At 42.0% G+C, this 18,459-nt stretch overlaps 1 protein-coding gene across 1 annotated transcript in view; it reads left to right on the top strand.

Moving 5' to 3' along the window:
- Window positions 1–17,931, top strand: part of LOC126195482 (uncharacterized) — a 362,622-nt gene extending 344,691 nt beyond the window's left edge. Inside the window, exons 2-3 of the mRNA XM_049934111.1 lie at window positions 12,965–13,162; window positions 17,837–17,931. Coding sequence (XP_049790068.1) covers window positions 12,965–13,162; window positions 17,837–17,931 — 293 coding nt within the window. The remainder of the gene's footprint in view (window positions 1–12,964; window positions 13,163–17,836) is intronic.
- The last annotated feature ends 528 nt before the right edge of the window (window positions 17,932–18,459 follow it).

Here is an 18,459-nt window from a genome sequence, read left to right as displayed (position 1 = left end):
GGCTGTTCATGACTGATCACAGTCCGCAGTTATTACGAGTTGGCAGTCGTTTGAATTGAGAACAAGAAAAATAAATTTATGTGATACGGAGGCTGGTGCAGCATATCGACAGTCGTTGAATGCTGGCTTAAAAATAACGCCGATATTTTGACTAGATGTGGTCTAATGTCAATATTGACTATATATGGCTTACTATCATTCCTCTATTGTTCCACAGCCGCATAAGACCCCAAAACAGTAGATTGCACAGCGAGCTAAAAACTACATCATACAGGGAGGGAGACATTTCTTATAGAGATCACCGTGTGTTTCAGTGTACTATTTCTAATGGGGAATTATTTCCAGAAGCAGTTCCGGCATAACAGTTTGTTAGAATGAACAGTTTGTTAGAATGAAAGCTCCTTTTCATCATAAGTCCGTTATCCTGGGCTTAGATTTTACCAAAGACATCAAATCACACATTTTGTACAAACACATGATTATTAGTTTACGGAAACACGGGTACACCATCAGTGGTCGTAAGTTCCTGAGGTAGGTGGATTTGTGCCTTAAATCTGGAAAGGAGCTCATCTTCTCGTACGATATTCTGCGAATAGTTGACTCATGTGAACGGGTAATTTTTTTCCTTGCCAGATATCCAAAACACTCTTACACATTACTAACCGATACAGTTCTTAGGAAGTATCCTTACAAATTTGTCCTCAGTTTGAATCCGAATTGAAGCAGCTTCAAAACAGAGAATATTTCCAAGGAAGTGTAATTGGACATCTAATGTTCTTAAAAAACACGTATTTTATATTCATATCTCAGACTTATTCTGTAATATTACTTTCTACAGTTCTTCCTGATATCATTTCAGTTATTCCCATAGTCTTAAAATATGTTCTATCAGCCTGTCTCGTTAAGTCAGTATTTCCCATTTATGCCTTTCTTTGCCGATTCTGCAGATATACTGGATTATTGTAAGAAAGAGGAGAATTACTTAGGCTAGTACTTCCCCTTAGTGTATTAAATAAGAACTTTTAAAATTTGGATGCATGTAATATTACGCACGTATTGATGAGGAAAAATTGATTTCTACGAAGGAACTGATTTTTTCGGGGATTCCCCTTCGCCATCATACACAGTCCTGCTCCCTAGCTGGGCGGCCGACGCATCTGAGTGTCATGCAATAGACCACACTAAGCTCCTAATATTGCTACGGACATTTTTTTTCATAGAAGGACTATAATTCTGTAGATTCAGCTTCGAGAGAGGGGAGGAGATGCTTGCGTGTGAAGTTGCAGAGATGGTAGTAGTTACTAGCTCTACTGTTGTATGAAACGCATTTAATTTTACATTTGGAATATCGCACAGCACGGGAAAGTATTGTATCTTTCCAGACTTCCGCTCTGTAATAGAAGTTTCATATACTTTCATACCCCATATTTTAATAATGGTATCAACTTGTAATGTGCTGGAGCCTTTTCTGAAATTATAAAAATTACTACGCAATATTCCGTTTTTCCCATATGTGAAAACGTGTTCCAAGGTGAGTACCTAGGAACAAATATTCTATTGCAATTTAAAAGCGTTGCAGTCGCAAAAATCTTGTCAGTATTGTATGTAACCGTTTGTCTGATATACCACTACTCTGGTACACATCAATAATCAGCAATTGCAATCCAATTAGGAATAAGTATTGTCAAAAACCATTTACAAGTAAAACACATTTTCAGATAGAAACTACTCCACACTCAAACTAATTTCTATTTTCAAAACAGATAAAACTGTTAAAGAAACTCAGTATATTTCATGTATCGCGTGTTCCATGATAAAAGACCTTCTGTTTCAAGGTACAAAATGGTTCACGACCGATGAAGTATGACTTAACTGTTCACGTGTTATCAGGTTACCTTCCATACAGATGGCTGTTGCACGCAGCGACTGTTATATTGACTTGTAAATAATAGATTTCGGCTATCCGTCGTCCTTTTTAAATTTTATTGGCAGATCTAGATTTCAGCTAGAAAATAGCCATTCTCAATGCACTATCATTTTTGAACAACGCTTTTAATGCCTGTTTGTCGGGCTTCATCCACAGTTCATTGAATACTGATGAACTGTGGATGAAGCCCGACCAGCAGGCATTACATGCATTGATCAAAGATGATAGTGCATTGAGAATGGCTAGTTTGTAGCTGAAATCTAGATCTGCCAATAAAATTTCAAAAGGACGACGGATAGCTGAAATCTATTATCTACATGTTCACGTGTTATATAAATCATTCTAAAATATATAGTATTTTACTCACCATAAAATTCCGCACCTGAAAAATTTATAATATATTGGAAATAGCTTTAATAATATTATGCAGCGCTTAAAAGCTTTTAACGAGACATATTTACAACTGGTCCACAAAATATAACCTCATGTCTAACAGCACCGAAAACTGTAGAAAATGGCGGTAACTGCTTATGGCGGTTTTCAGTGCGCATTCCACCATGCGATTCTAAAATCAGTCAGTAGACTGATGTACCGACCAAACTACATTATGTGCCCCTACTACATTATCTACGTACAACTATCTCCCCTACTCATATCTATGAGCCATTTCTAATATTGTTATACATTATTCAGTAATACGACACCCCGTGTTCCCTCTCTTTCTTCCTTATTAGTAGAGATGAAAATACTGTGAACTTGGGGTACAGTATTTACTTTACAAAGCGGGAGTCGCTTGTTCGATTATTAGTGAACCATATGACATAAAATCTGCACGCGCAAAGCAGAGAAATCAAAGGAAAAGAAAAAAGTACAATAGAAATATTCGACGTATGCTTTTCTCAGGAAGTAACATCAAGTACGTTTTCACCAAATTACAAGTTAATCAATATCATTTTAATACAATAAAAAGCATTCGTATGACATGATTACCCGAGTGTCCCCTCTAGAGGGATTTTCAGCTACCTTTCAATTGGGCTTCAGTTCGGCGACTCAAATGTCCCTATGTCCCTAACTGAGTACAGTTAGACGTCGAATCTGAATCACGTGTCGTTCCTGACGTATCTTCGCCGACTGACATGGTAAAGACAGACTGAAAAGTTTCCAGTGCCAAACGACATTCGATCTCGTGACCTTTCGGCTTCCAAACATGAGCTTCATCAGTAGACCACCAAGCCCGAATAATCAGTGTCCTTTGTGGTTCCTAAAATTATAAATCTGAGGACCACACAAGTAACGAGCACTAAGAGAATCACAGCATAACAGCTGGCAATGGATTTTTAAGAAATTCGATACCTGTAACGGTTAAATGTGAAGTCCATAATTGTGGCTGATTGTTGTACTTATGTTACAATGTTTATAAAAAATAAAGTACTCGCAGTGAATTCTTCCATTTGTGGACTCTGTTGGGAGATATTAGGACAAACTTTCACTCTACCTCTGCTAGCCATCTTTTCTGACTGGTAATCAGAAAATTTGTATATCGTTTCAAAATTTAATCGATATCTCGACCCAGTTTCAAGTCAATCCTCTTGTTGAATGGGATCACACGATTGATTGTTGTTATGCTTGAAAGAACGATGTGAAAGATTCTGTTTGGATAAAGAAAAAAGAAGATACGATCCAACGAACGATCGATGACAAGATATTAAAGAATATAATGTTTTAGTCTTGTAACCAGCGCTCTCGGTGATTACATTGGAGATAGCAAAAACCCCAAGCGGTAGTAACTGTACTGAACAATGCATTATTATCAAGAATGATGAGATTCTATAGCGAGGAGTTGGGACTTAATGGTTCAAATGGCCCTGAGCACTATGCGACTTAACTTCTAAGGTCATCAGTCGCCTAGAACTTAGAACTAATTAAACCTAACTAACCTAAGGATATCACACACATCCATGCCCGAGGCAGGATTCGAACCTGCGACCGTAGCGGTCGCTCGGCTCCAGACTGTAGCGCCTAGAACCGCACGGCCACTCCGGCCGGCGTTGGGACTTAATCAAAGCAAAGAACGGTAATATACACGATACCACTAAACAGTGGGGTAAATGAACAGAAGAAGAGAATGTTCGTCGTTTTTTACACATTATGCCATCAAAAGAAAATAATTTAAGTTTTCTGTCTGGTAACTGCCAGCTTCCTGTTTACTCTAGATGTGAAACGTAAGACGACAGCCATTAAGGTAATTAAATTAGACATCCAATAAGAAACACGTTTGTCGCTCTGTCTCGCAAAGAGACGTTTCAAATCAGCGGCTTCCCTGTGGTTACTTAGCGACTGCACTATTGTCATCCCTTTGAAAGAAAATGGGACGCTATATGACTTCCCGTCAGTAAAAGCTTCAATTTAATTAAGGTTACCATTGAAATATTTGCTTAACGACGAGTTTCTTGGTCGTAGCTTTATTCAAGAACAGGAGGGACAGCCGTACATAGTTGAAAGGAAAGAAAGAAAAAAAAAAACAAGCTAAACGACATAAAACATCACAGGCTCTTGCTGGTTGGCAGACACTCCCTTTTGTGACGTAAAAGTGCTGAAGGGTGTAATTTAATTCAGTACGGCAAAAGAGCTTCTGGCTTTAATCGCTGTTCTAATAATTAAATGTCACAACTAACTTGCTGAGCAATTAAGTTGTATTTTTGCAGAAATACATCACACAAAATGAATTTCGAAGGCGACAGTTAGCATTGCAAATTTTATGATAAATAACCTATGTAAAGTGTGTGAAAGTCATTATAGTTGCTCATGACTTAAATAATGAAAACGGTGTCAGTTATTTACTTTTCGATGTGGAGAACAACGCGTTTAGAGAATTTATTCTCATTTTCAAGTCCGTTTTCGCATTTTTTTTACATGAATATGTTTGATGATGTTTGCATGCGTGATTTTCTACCTCGCTCGCGTCTTCTTGAAGTCAGACTGCAATCGGAAAATTAGGCAGTGTTCACATAATGTGACTGGACTACGTATTTCGTGTCCTACCTTTCATATTGCCACAGAACAACAAAAAAAAAATCGCTGTTTTCAATGTATTTTAACTGCATAGTTGCTTATGAGGCCTATAGGAGAGTACATCTCTGAATTTGTACCACCGATACCTGCTACTTTGATATCAAAAAAGACTCGAGAGAGGCTGAAAATCATACATGCAAACATCACCAATCATATTCACGTAAACAAGTGCATAAATGCACTTGAAAATGGGAATAAATTATCGAAACTCGTTTTGCTAAGCGACAGAAAATAAGTAACTGGTGCAGTTCTCATTATTTAAATTATGAATGACACAATTTCAGGCTTTCCTGAAACATCTAATATGGTGACCAGAATGAAGTACATTACTGTAGCGACTCGAATTATATCGTAGATATTTTCGCTTAATTATGGTTCCTAGTGAAGCAGTTCAAATGGTTCAAATGGCTCTGAGCTCTATGGGACTTAATTTCTGAGGTCATCAGTCCCCTAGAAATTAGAACTACTTAAACTTAACTAACCTAAGGACATCACACACATCCATGCCCGAGGCAGGATTCGAACCTGCGACCTTAGCGGTCGCGCGGTTCCAGACTGTAGTGCCTAGAACCGCTCGGCCAACCCGGCCGGCTAGTGAGGCAGTAAATATGAATATTTTAAATGGGGGGGGGGCGTCGGAGATTTGAGATTTCTATTCATACCTGTGTGTCATACATTCATGTGTTACGTATCTGACGTAACTACGTATCCACCATCACCGTTAATTCTGAAAACTGTCGTAATGAAGTACCAAAAAAGAATGTCACACAGTAGATGAACAGTGACCAGAGACTGATAACATGAGAACAAACGCGGTTTCGTAGCTTCATTAAGTATCCTGATGAACACAATAACCGTTTTTGACATCGGAGTAGGAGGTACCGATGGGTAAAATTCGGTGATGTCTCCCATGGCCGGCCGTGGTTTGCCGAGCGGTTCTAGGCGCTTCAGTACGGAACCGCGCGACTGCTACGGTCGCAGGTTCGAATCCTGCCTCGGGCATGGATATGTGTGATGTCCTTAGTTTAGTCAGATTTAAGTGGCGGTGGTGGTGGTTAGTGTTTAACGTCCCGTCGACAACGAGGTCATTAGAGACGGAGCTCATGCTCGGGTTAGGGAAGGATTGGGAAGGAAATCGGCCGTGCCCTTTCAAAGGAACCATCCCGGCATTTGCCTGAAGCGATTTAGGGAAATCACGGAAAACCTAAATCAGGATGGCTGGAGACGGGATTGAACCGTCGTCCTCCCGAATGCGAGTCCAGTGTGCTAACCACTGCGCCACCTCGCTCGGTAGGTTTAAATAGTACTAAGGTCTAGGGGAATGATGACCTCAGATGTTAAGTTCCATAGTGCTCAGAGCCATTTGAACTACTTGTCTCTCATGTGAGGCTCATTACGTAGTAAACATATATTGACAACGGCTTTAACGACCAATAACCACTCACAGACAGCAAGTGGTAGCACTAGCAATGGAGGGTATGTAAAGCGTTCGGGGCGCCGCTGGATAACAGTGTAGTCGTTGTCGTAACGGGAAAACGGAGCGATTTATCTGACGTCAAAAAGGTTACTATCACTGGCTTTGAGGCCAAGGGTGGAGGCATTTGCGAAAGGGCTACGTTTGTAAACGGTTCTCATGCCGCCGTGTGTGAAGTGCACCATGCATGACAAAATGGCGCTATTCAAAACCGCCGCCGTAGCACTTGTGATGCATCGCAGGACATAGATGGCAGGGAGGAACGATGGCTGCACACATGTGTACTGGCAAACAGGCGTGCAACTGTGAGCGACTGGCCGCCGAGATGTACCAAATGGCTTCGAACAGTGTCTCCTCAACGTCCGTCGCTGCGTATAAACCTCTGCAGCAAGCACATGTTTCATGCACCCTTGCTGACCGCTGTTCATTGGCGATGAAGGCTGGAATTTGCACACCAGTACCGCAACTGAAGTCCAGTGACAGCTGGTCCTTTCAAACAAGTGAGTCATGTTTTACGCTTCATTGGCACGAAACGTCTGAAAGCAAGCGCCTTGCACCATTCGTCGGTAGGGTCCAGGCGGGAGGAAGAAGCGGTATGGTCTCGTGGCATTCCCTGGGTGATTGTGGAAGGCACAATGGATCAAAACGTATGCATCTGTCTTTAGAGACCATGTGCACACCTACATGTAGGTTGTTTCTCCTCAGAACGATGTCATATACCAGCAGGACAATGCAACGTGTCACACAGCTCATATTTTACGTGCGTCGTTCGAAGAGTACCAGTATGAGTTAATTGTACTAGCAATGGGCGCTAATTCCCCGGATTTAAATCCAATCGAAAATCTGTGGGACCTCCTCGATCGAGCTGTGGATTCTCAACCGAGAAATCTAGTGCTGCAGCCCACAGAACTGGAGTTAGCATTGCTCCACTTCAGTGTCGGTTCCTTCCAGGATATCTCGCTGCGGTCCGCGTTGCAAAAGGTGGTTGTTCAGTATTTTGACAGGTGGTCCCATTAACGTGACTGGACAGTGTATTTTACGCCAGTCACAGCGGAAAATTGCGCCGAAGCGCTTTCATCGTAATGAACAAAATTTTTCAAGACACGACTTAACTGGAGTATTCATTTTACGAGCCCATGGTTACTCTTTATCTACGTTAAAAGAGATTACAAATATACTTAACGAGCCAAAATTTACTTGAGATTACGCCATTAAGGGCCTCGCCAAATATCAATTTTTACGGAATGTGAGCTACAAACTGTTCTGATGAAGTGGAGAACATATACGTGCATAGCTAAAATCAGTATTTGACTAATACAACAAGTACGTTATATCGGACGAGGAAAGTTTAAGAGAAACGCAAATAACGTACTGTATGATCCAAGGAAGCATAATACGACTTTTAAGTTTCTCAACATACGTAAATGATTTATCAGATGGGATCAGCAACACTGTAAGATTGTTCGTTGACGACCTTTGAATCCTCAAAGAGTGCGATCGAGATCTACAATCACCGAGTCTGAATACAGTGAAATGCGTTTCTCAACCATTTAAGTAATCGCAAGAAGATCGTGTTATGTCTGTTGCTAATCACAATAGTATGGTCAGATCAAGTCAGAAAGTCAGATCTGTGCCTGGCGACGACAACGCCAATATGCCATTTCTCTCTCTCTCTTTATATATATATATATATATATATATATATATATATATATATATATATATATATATATATATATATATGTCAGGAACCTACCTACCTATACCATTCGTCTGATTTGAGCCATGATCCGGTGGACATAAATCATTAATCGAAATCCAGGATTCATGAAAAATATGCCTAATTATAGTTGTAGTTATTCTCATGACAGCAAACTCATTGACTCGGCCAGCTCACAAGCAGACTGCCACTTCTCAACCTAACCTAGCTGCTGTAAGTCAGTCTGTCACTACTAACTACATGCTAAATAATAATAGAGAAGAAAAATAAGCATTATCAGTGTTGTGTTTGATTCTCGCACCATATCATCATTACGTCACGGATTCTAATCAGTTTTAATAACGACAGTTTTTAAATTAAAGTAATATTTACAAACCTCACTTTTCACATTAAAGTGGTTCAAGAGAATGCTCTACAGTGACCAAAAGAAAAAAAAATCTATGTCCATTACAGCTTTTTCGTATTCTTAATACAGCTAGTCTCGCTTCATGATGTTTTCTGCTTTAAGAAGAAAAATCTTGGGTCATATTTGCTGATGTGTATTAATATTTTTAATGAAACGTTGAAAGCCATTTTAGTAATTTTCTCCATCTCTAATAAGCTTCTTTCAAAAGCTGATCACAAAGAACATTTACTTGAAATAACGTAACCTTTCGGAAAATCATGTCTACCTCAAGAGCTTATTCAAAATTTGATTCGGCCACACTACCCCACAAAAAGTGAGTAAAGATCACTTAGAAAAAGATAATATTTAACAATATGATCGGTAGATACAAACGTAATTATCTTTGCGTATTTGTAATTCACAATCTGTTAACTCGAATTCAACAGTTTTAAATTCAAAGTTGTGATAATGATAATTATGAATAATAATAATAATAAATATCGCCGGCCGGGGTGGCCGAGCGGTTCTAGGCGCTACAGTCTGGAACCGCGCGACCGCTACGGTCACAGGTTCGAATCCTGGCTCGGGCATGGATGTGTGTGATGTCCTTAGTTTAGTTAGGTTTAAGTAGTTCTAAGTTCTAGGGGGTTCATGACCTTAGACGTTAAGTCCCATAGTGCTCAGAGCCATTTGAACCAATAAATATCACTGGTTTTTCTAAAATGCAAATGTATGTGTGACAAATTAGTAGTACGACACTGCATTGAAAATAAAATGGTAATTCAGTTGCTCCTACCGATGGATTTTATACAGTCTGCAACACCTTCACATACCACACGGAACGTTTACATATTCTTTCTCTCGCTGTGCACAAAGTATTAGTCCTACAGAGAACGGAAAGGGACATTTCTGTAGAAAATTCAATGTTAAATTTTGAATTGCGATTCTTTTTCGTTGCAGACCGTAGTTTTCGAGATATTCAAGATAAAACTACAAACGTGAACTTGAAACGTACCCCCACTCGCACAATCAACCCCTACTGGTCAGGATTTCTTGTCCATTGTTCAAGGGACTCTCTTCTACCGGTGGACAAAAATTTGCGACTCACGAATTATTTCCCACATTCACCCTTTTTTGTCTCCATTGGCTCTGCCTCATTATGCCACCTGCTACGTCGAGCACTTACCAGTTGTAAAATTGACGTTTGCGTAAGTTTTTGTCGCAATTTTGTGAATTGTCGCAGCATAAAATAAACAGTTACATCGTAATATTTGTCAGGTCACCTGATTACGAAACTACCTTGCTTGTAAGGCTAAGTGTGAATCCAATCGCCTCCGTAATTAGTTTTAGCATAAGGTTTTCAGAACTCATTTTTCTTTCATTATCATCATGGGCGCATGCAAATTAATAATGTTGACGTCATCATCATTCATCCACATTACGGTCGGAGGAAGGCAACGGCAAACCACCTCCATTAGGACCTTGCCTAGTAAGGCGGTGCGGGTCTCCCGCATCGTTCCCCTACGCTCTGTAAAGAAGCATGGGACTTCATTTCCATTTACAATAGGCGACTATGCTGTTGGGTAACAGCCAAAACAATAGAGACTAAAAACAGGTCAAATATCTGTAATAGCTCGTATAGTCCGAATATTTTGTACAGTAGTAGGAGAGATTGCCCTGACGGGCACACTAGAAAACCTAATTGATGTGAGATGAGTGTGGGGGTAGAGATACATTTGAAGGGCACTTTTGTACGTTCGTCTTGAATAACTCGAAAACCTTAGCCCCCAGGGAAAACGTATCACAGTACAAAATTTAAGTACATTAAATTTCCTAAAAAATGGTTCTGTTCATATTTCTGTAGGACTAATAGTTCACACACAGCGACCAAGAGCGACCAGTAGAATACAAATACCTCATATCTGAATTTTGAAGATGTTGCGGGTTGCACAACCTATCGGTAGGGACAGCTGTATCAAATAAAAAATTAATGCAGTGCGAAAAATGTTTCTTTATCACTTGCGTTTTAGGGCTAAAGTCAACGTTCGTTATCGGCAGGTTCATTCCAACCCGATAAAAGAAGCACTAGTAAAATGAATATAGGTACCTGGGATATTTTACATATACCGGGTGATCAAAAAGTCAGTATAAATTTCAAAACTGAATAAATCACGGATTAATGTAGATGGAGGGGTACAAATTGACACAGATGCTTGGAATGACATGGTGTTTTATTAGAACCAAAAAAATACAAACGTTCAAAAAATGTCCGACAATGGCGCTTCATCTGAACAGAATAGCAATAATTAGCATAACAAAGTAAGACAAAGCAAATATGATGTTCATTAGAGGAAATTCTAAATACGTCCACCATCATTCCTCAACAACAGCTGTAGTAGAGGAATAATGTTATGATCAGCACTGTAAAGCATGTCCGGAGCTATGGTGAGGAATTGGCGTCGGATGTCGTCTTTCAGCATCCCTAGAGATGTCGGTCGATAACGATACACTTGCGACTTCAGGTAATCCTAAAGCCAATAATCGCGCGGACTGAGGTCTGGGGACGTGGGAGGCCAAGCATGACGAAAGTGGCGGCTGAGCACACGATCATCACCAAACGACGCGCGCAAGAGATCTTTCACGCGTCTAGAAACATTTTTTTTTTGGGGTCTAATAAAACCCCACGTCATTCCAAGCATGTGTGTCAATTTTTACCTCTCTATCTACGAGGGCGGTTCAGAAAGTAACCTCCGATTGGTCACAGTGCGGGTAGTGGGGGGAGTAGCGACGCCATCTGTGCGTTCACCCACTCAACAGGTCAGTCGGCATCAAGCCGTGGTCGAGTGAACGTCGTACCTGCGCTAGTTTAGTTTTTGTGGCAGTTTGAAATGTGTGCTGCAATAGAAAACCCCGCCAAATGTGAAGTGTGTGCTGTCATAAGGTTTTTTACAGCCAAAGGATATTCTGCAGCAGCTATTCATCGTGAGCTTTGTGCCGTGTACGGACCTAGAGTTATGAGTGAAGGAGTTGTCCGTGAATGGGTACGTTTATTTAAAAGTGGACGAGAAAACGTTCATGATGAAGAGAGGAGTGGTAGACCATCATTGGTGACTGACGAACTCGTTCAGACAGTTGATGCAAAAGTTCGTGAAAATCGACGTTTCTCAATGTCGGAGTTGTCTACTGGTTTTCCACAGATTTCTAAGACTCTCTTGTACGAGATAGTGACAGCAAGATTGGGTTACCGTAAGTTCTGTGCACGATGGGTGCCCAAATTCTTACCGACCACCACAAAACTCAAGGAATGGCCTCTGCATTAGACTTTCTGTCACGTTATGAGGACGAAGGAGAACCATTGTTAAACAGAATCGTGACCGGTGACGAAACCTGGATTAAGTACGTGAACCCTGAGACAAAAGAACAATCAAAGATGTGGGCACATTCAAATTCGCCTACCAAACCAAGAAAAGCCTCGCAAGATTTTTCTGCCAGAAAACTGATGGCAACGGTGTTTTGGGATGCCAAAGGGGTGTTGTTGGTTGAATTCATGGAACGTGGTACGACCATTAATCAAGACGTGTACTGTGAAACAATAAAAAAGTTACGACGGGCTATACAGAACAAACGCCGTGGTAGCTGACTTCCGGTATCGTTTTTTTGCACGATAACGCCCGTCCTCACTCTGCTCGCAGAACAACGGCCCTTCTTGAGTCCTTCAAGTGGGACGTTATCAACCATCCACCTTACAGCCCAGACCTGGCGCCAAGTGATTATCACCTCTTCATGCATTTGAAGAAATGGCTCGGGTCACAGCGGTTTGATGACGACGAAGAGCTCAAAGATGTGGTCACAGGCTGGCTCCAGGCACAAGCGGGTGATTTTTATGCAGAAGGAATTTCAAAGCTTGTGAAGAGATACGATAAGTGCCTCAATCGCTATGGAGACTATGCAGAAAAATAGTGCAAAGATGTAGTTGTAAGATGTATATATTACAATATTTTTATTTAACTTGGTGTATTTTTTTAAATCAACCAGAGGTTACTTTCTGAACGGCCCTCGTACATTATTCCGTGGTTTATTAAATTTTCTAATTTATACTGACTTTTTAATCACCCGGTACATCGGTACACAATATCAGAACACAAGTTTCTCATAGGCCATTTTTGTTATTTTGCATTGTAAGATATGGATATTTTCCAGTAATAACCACTGTTGTTACATATTTCTAATTTCATCTGACACTTCACTGATGGACCTATAAAATGAAACTGAGGAACGAACCTGTAATACGGCAGGAGTTTCCGTGGCATCATTCGGGTGGCCAGTTCTCCACAACACTTGGCAGCTCCAGACGGCTATCTGAGTGAGCTTGTGGTGTGGTTGCAGGCGCTGCCATGATGGAGGAGAGCGCCAACGCGGTGCCCACCGCGTCCCCAGCAGACATGGACACGTACGTGCAGCAGCTGCGGGCCGAGAAGACGCGCCTGGACTCGAACCCCGACCTGTCGCTCACGCAGCGCCTCGTCGCCACAGGTGAGCGCATCTTAGCCTTCCAGCAGTTTGACGCCGTAGCGGGTAGCGTAGGTGAGTCACCTATCTGGGTGGTCACTTTAAGGGGCTCCGGAACGCCCTATACTTGCAATGTTAAAATAACTCTTATAAAGTACATTTTTCCTCAAAAGTATTCGAGGTAGGAAGTTGAACTTTTTACAGATTATTTATTGGAATATGGGCTACAACTTAACACAGGGATTTTACAAAATTTTAGTTCAGTTATTAAAGATGATTTTTTTTTTCAATTGTAATGAAAATTCACAACATTTTTTTGCAATTTTTTATTTATATATTCAAAAATATACAGTTTTTTGGAAAAAGGCTGTGGTAAATTATGCAGAAGGTACTGTGTAACATTTACTGAAAGTTTGAAACAAATATGTTTAGAAGATCCTTAGAAAACATGTAATTAGTATGAGAAAATAAAAGTTTTGGGAATCGAGCGACAAAGATTGGATTAACTTTTTAGTGCATTCCAGGTCCATAGGATGGATTATCTTCATCCTCTGCAAACTCCTCCTCCAGCTTCCTCTTGTTCCTCCTCCTGTTTACTCTTGCTTGCATTTCTAGACTCTTTACAGCCCTGTCTGCAGCCCGAAGGCGTTCCTTGTCTAAAGCAAGCATCGCTCGTACCATGTTAGAACCTATCTTCATTCCCATATTTCTAAATACCTTTGGCTTTCCAACATTTCTCCTTTTCTTAAAAGCCTTCAGAAGATTTCTAATAACTTTACTTTTACTCATTATTATACTTCAACAAAACAGAGACTCAAGAAACAGAATTAATTACGAATATTTTCGAGATAACGACAGAGTAAATAAACATGAAACAATCGACAATCACACCAGCGATATATATTGAACCATCACAGGTTAGCCACAACACATACTTTATCTCACATCACTAAAATGTACCTGATGAACACGGACGTTAATAATAACACCATTTGACAGCAGTTTAACAGCGCCACAGTGGGTCACGCCCATGTAGAACACATTTCAAAAAAAAATTTAAAAATAGTTGTAGTCTTCGGAATTGAATAAATTATATATCTATTAAAAGGTAATAGTCTGCAGATTCAGAAAACGCAAAAAAGTAAAAATTGAACTTTTCATGATTTTGAGCCTTTCCGGAGCCCCTTAAAATTAAGGCTGCCGTACATTTCAATTGATCATTATTACATCCAAGTTCTTTCTCTAACCCTCATCATAAAAACAAATTCAGTATATGCTTCATGAATTTAACTGCGAAATGACCTTGAACAGCTCTGTTGACAGAGTGCGCGAACGACAATCTTCAGAACGATAACACGTTGCGATGCCTCCTATTGCTGCCTACTGGCCACTTCCACGATCAGCGAAAGTGTAATGCCCTTTTTCTGTGCCCAGCCAGTATTCTTCACCTCGTTGAAATATGTGAAAGCGAGACAACACTATTCTGTCGTTGCAGTCAGCGTTTGTAGATGAGGTCTGCTCCTTGCTCTAATTTCATTAATAAGTTTAGATTCAAATTATTACTATCGGCTAGCTTCGTTCTTTAGAGGTTGCAGCGAAAGATGCTCATTAACAGTTACTACGTGGCCGATTCGCGTTTCAAAATAGATTGATAGCTTTGATTTGCGTGGCGGATATACATCGACTTTATTTCTTGAAAAGTCACAGCGTTCATTTAACATAGCACGATGTTTTGTCCGTTGAAAATTATTCCCTTTAATGTTAATGTGGAATAAACTACTATTGTTACTATTGTCCAGAGATAATCCAATAGATGATTCATGTAAACAGCTGCCACCATCCAGCGCAGAGGAACGGCGTCCTCATACCATTCGCTCACACAAAGAGAGCCTTAACCAACACTTGAACAGCTGAGGTCGGTTTTCCGGAAAAAAAACAGCTACTCAGACTGGCAAATTCGGAGAGCATTACGTCTCACACCGACTGCATTGTCGGAGGAAACAGAAGAGGAACCTCAGCAGGATGGGGCCATAGCATTTATCCCGTTCTGTGGCGGTTTATCGGGAATTCTTCAAAAACGATAGGTGAAGACTGTCATCCGCCCACCAGTTAAGACACAGGTACTGCTTGGTAATGTCAAGGACGATCTAGGACTACGGAAATCCCTGAGTCTACCAGATCCTCTGCAAATGTGTCATGAGGTCCAACGGTGCGTACTATCGGAGATCGACGCCAATAAAATCAACGGCACACCAGACTGCAGCAGCCTAAAAAGTCGGCGGCTGCTGATCATTGCCTCTCGGAATTACACATAATGAATTACGACCAGACCAAGGTTTTGATACAGACGTCCATATACTGGGACTGTGTCATTAAAGAATTAAAGAATCCATCGAGATTCGGGTACGGGAAAAGCTGATCAATCGAGATAGCGCTTACATCGTTAATAAGACGTGGGAACCCTCTTTGAATCTGATTAAAAGCCTTGGCGCGGACCGCGTACTGAATACCTGTGGGAAGGTGGGGGGGGGGGGGGGGGGGGAGATAAAAGCCCGGCGCCGGCACCTCGGCGCTCAGTTCGTCAGCGCAAATGATGATGGCAACGTGGTCGCTTGCCGAAATATTGTGCCCGTTGGACACTAACACCCGGCTGTTCACCCATGAAATATTTCGTCAAGTCCAAGAATGTTTTTATGCAAGTTGGCTGATTGGCGGCCGGAGTCGCGAAGATCTCGAACCAAAAATCAATAGGACATTAACAATTCTCACACAATGGTGCCACAACACGAGAATGACCATTGCGCCTAACAAGACGACATACCTATTACTGAAAGGCTGATTGGCCAGAAATCCAACAGTAAGAATTGAGGGCTCACCAGTAATCCGGCGTGGCGAGGCCCAGTATCTGGGAGCGATAATTGATGAAAGATGGAATTTCGCCAAACACATCGAAACTGCAACTCAAAGATCATTAGAAGCTCTGAACAGTCTTATCATGATAGGACACAGCAGATTTCATCTTCCATCGTAACTCATTAAGCTGTACCATAACACCATTCTTGCTTCGATCATGGGTTACGGGTCTGGAGTCTGGCCACACAGGCTCACGAGAGTCGTGCCTGCTATGGCTGTGAGGAGGGCGCAACGCAACATGCTTCTACGCTCCATTGGAGCATACAGAACACCTCCGGGAGGGGCACTACTAACACTCATGGGTGTGTGTCCCCTGGACATCAAAATCCGGGAACAGGCGGCCTGGTATTGGGTGAAATGGGAAAAAACTGAGAGCATTTTGGGAGTGCGGGTGGGGGACAAGTTTGCAATTAAAGCAAGAGGAGAAGAGCTATGGCAAGAACTCTGGGACAGAGAGGAAACAGGCAGAAGGACTTAGCAACTGCTCCCGAACATCAAAGAACGCCTCCAACTTTCACATTTCCAACCGAGCAAGGGTCTGTTGCACTTCCTCACCGTATCCGGCATATCTTTGCCGGTTCGGGAAAAGGGCTACCCCCTCGTGTGACTGCGGAGCCGAACAGGGTACTCCGGATCACGTGATCTACGAGTGCCCTATCGTCGGTGATGTAGCCAGCGACTTAAGAAACCAGCTACCAAACAGCGACACGTATCAACTAATCAGAAACCCGACCACATTCGACATAATAAACCGCCTTGCCTGCGACGTACCAGCAATGGTCCTGCGAGAATATCGAAGGGAAAATACATGAACCACTAAACATGACATGACTCAATGCGACCCATCCCATTCCGCCAGGGCGTGGACTGGCCAATCGCCGTGACGGTAGGAATCCGCCACGCTCTGGAATAGGTGGAAGGTGCGCGAACACCCGAAGTTGACAACTGCACCTAGTAGATAGTTAATTTCTAAGTAGATAGTAGAAACAACATCCCTAAACAGAGCCATTTCTTTTATTCGATAACTGGGGCCGCTGATATGGCCCAGCGGTTCTAGGCGCTTCAGTCTGGAACCGCGTGACCGCTACGGTCGCAGGTTCGAATCCTGCTTCGGGCGTGGATGTGTGTGATGTCTTTAGGTTAGTTAGGTTTAAGTAGTTCTAAGTTCCGGGACACTGATGACCTCAGATGTTAAGTCCCATAGTGCTCAGAGCCATCTGAGCCATTTGAAACCATGAGAGACTACACACACACACACACACACACATATACACACACACACACACACAGAACCTGCAGCGATTCTCCAAAGGGCCAGTCCGGTGCCAGGGGCATGCCTACTGGGATTAGCTCTGTGGGCACAGCCACATAGCAGGTTTATATAACAACTGGCACGCCTGCAACGCTGCAGGAAGTAGCCTTTAGAATAGTTAGTTAAGAGTAGACAGTAGATCTTACCCATTAAGAAACTAACTCATTATTTCCTGTAGCTTGTGAGTATACTAAAACTAGAATTAAAAAGTAAAAATGCTGCTAACATCATTAAAATGTATTGTAGATATTAAGACCCACTAATGTATAAGGTGGTGGGTTATGATGTATGATATTATTAGATTGAATAAAGAAATAAAAAAAAAGACGAGAGAGTAGTCTCGAAAGATTTCTTTCTAATCTCCACGTGCGCGCTGCTCGCCAAAACAGCAGCGGAAGAGGCAGTGAGAGGGGGAGTCCTGGGTTTCGCTGTTTTCCTTCCCTAGACGCTGCTGTTCCTCTTGTGGAAGCAGGCACGCGGAGTCTGTACTTTTCCAAATTCCTCTCGTCCTGGCGAACGCGCAGACCGCAAGTGGCAGCGTTGCGGCGACGCGGCCCTCCGGAGCTGGGCCGGGCCCATTCGCCTTGCTGACTGCAGCTCGTCCGCGTCCAGGGCTTGATGCGCTTGGCTGCTGCGCAGACAAAGGCGGCAGCCGCTGAGGCGTTGCAGGGACAGCACGAGCGCCCAAACACACACACACACACACACACACACACACACACACACACACACACAGGCGCGTGCTCGTGTGCGCTCGTAGCACTGCTGCTATCTCGTTTCTTCAACTGACATTTCGTTATCTTGAAAAGCCCGTGTGAAAGGCAAACTACAAATACACAAAGTGCCTTAACAGCTTCTCTTCTGGTCTAAGAACAATATTCTGCAAGCCTTCGAGGTCTCGAGATCACGTTGTTAGTTCGTGAAGCAAATTTCGTGTGTTCCAAAGGGTGTAGGTTCTAAGTGTGGTATGAGAATATGTATGATTCTGTGTGTGTGTGTGTGTGTGTGTGTGTGTGTGTGTGTGTGTGTGTACGTGTGTGTTCTACAATCGAATGATCTTCCAGTGCTTAAGGGCGCGCATGGAAACGAGGATGTTACGGGACCCAGTACTGGTCAGTTCATGAAAATTTGGTATGCACTGCACCTT

The sequence above is a fragment of the Schistocerca nitens genome, chromosome 7 (assembly GCF_023898315.1).
Source record: "Schistocerca nitens isolate TAMUIC-IGC-003100 chromosome 7, iqSchNite1.1, whole genome shotgun sequence".
Taxonomy (NCBI): domain Eukaryota; kingdom Metazoa; phylum Arthropoda; class Insecta; order Orthoptera; family Acrididae; genus Schistocerca; species Schistocerca nitens.
Note: the sequence above shows the minus strand (reverse complement) of the source record. Positions and strands in the feature narration are given on the sequence as shown.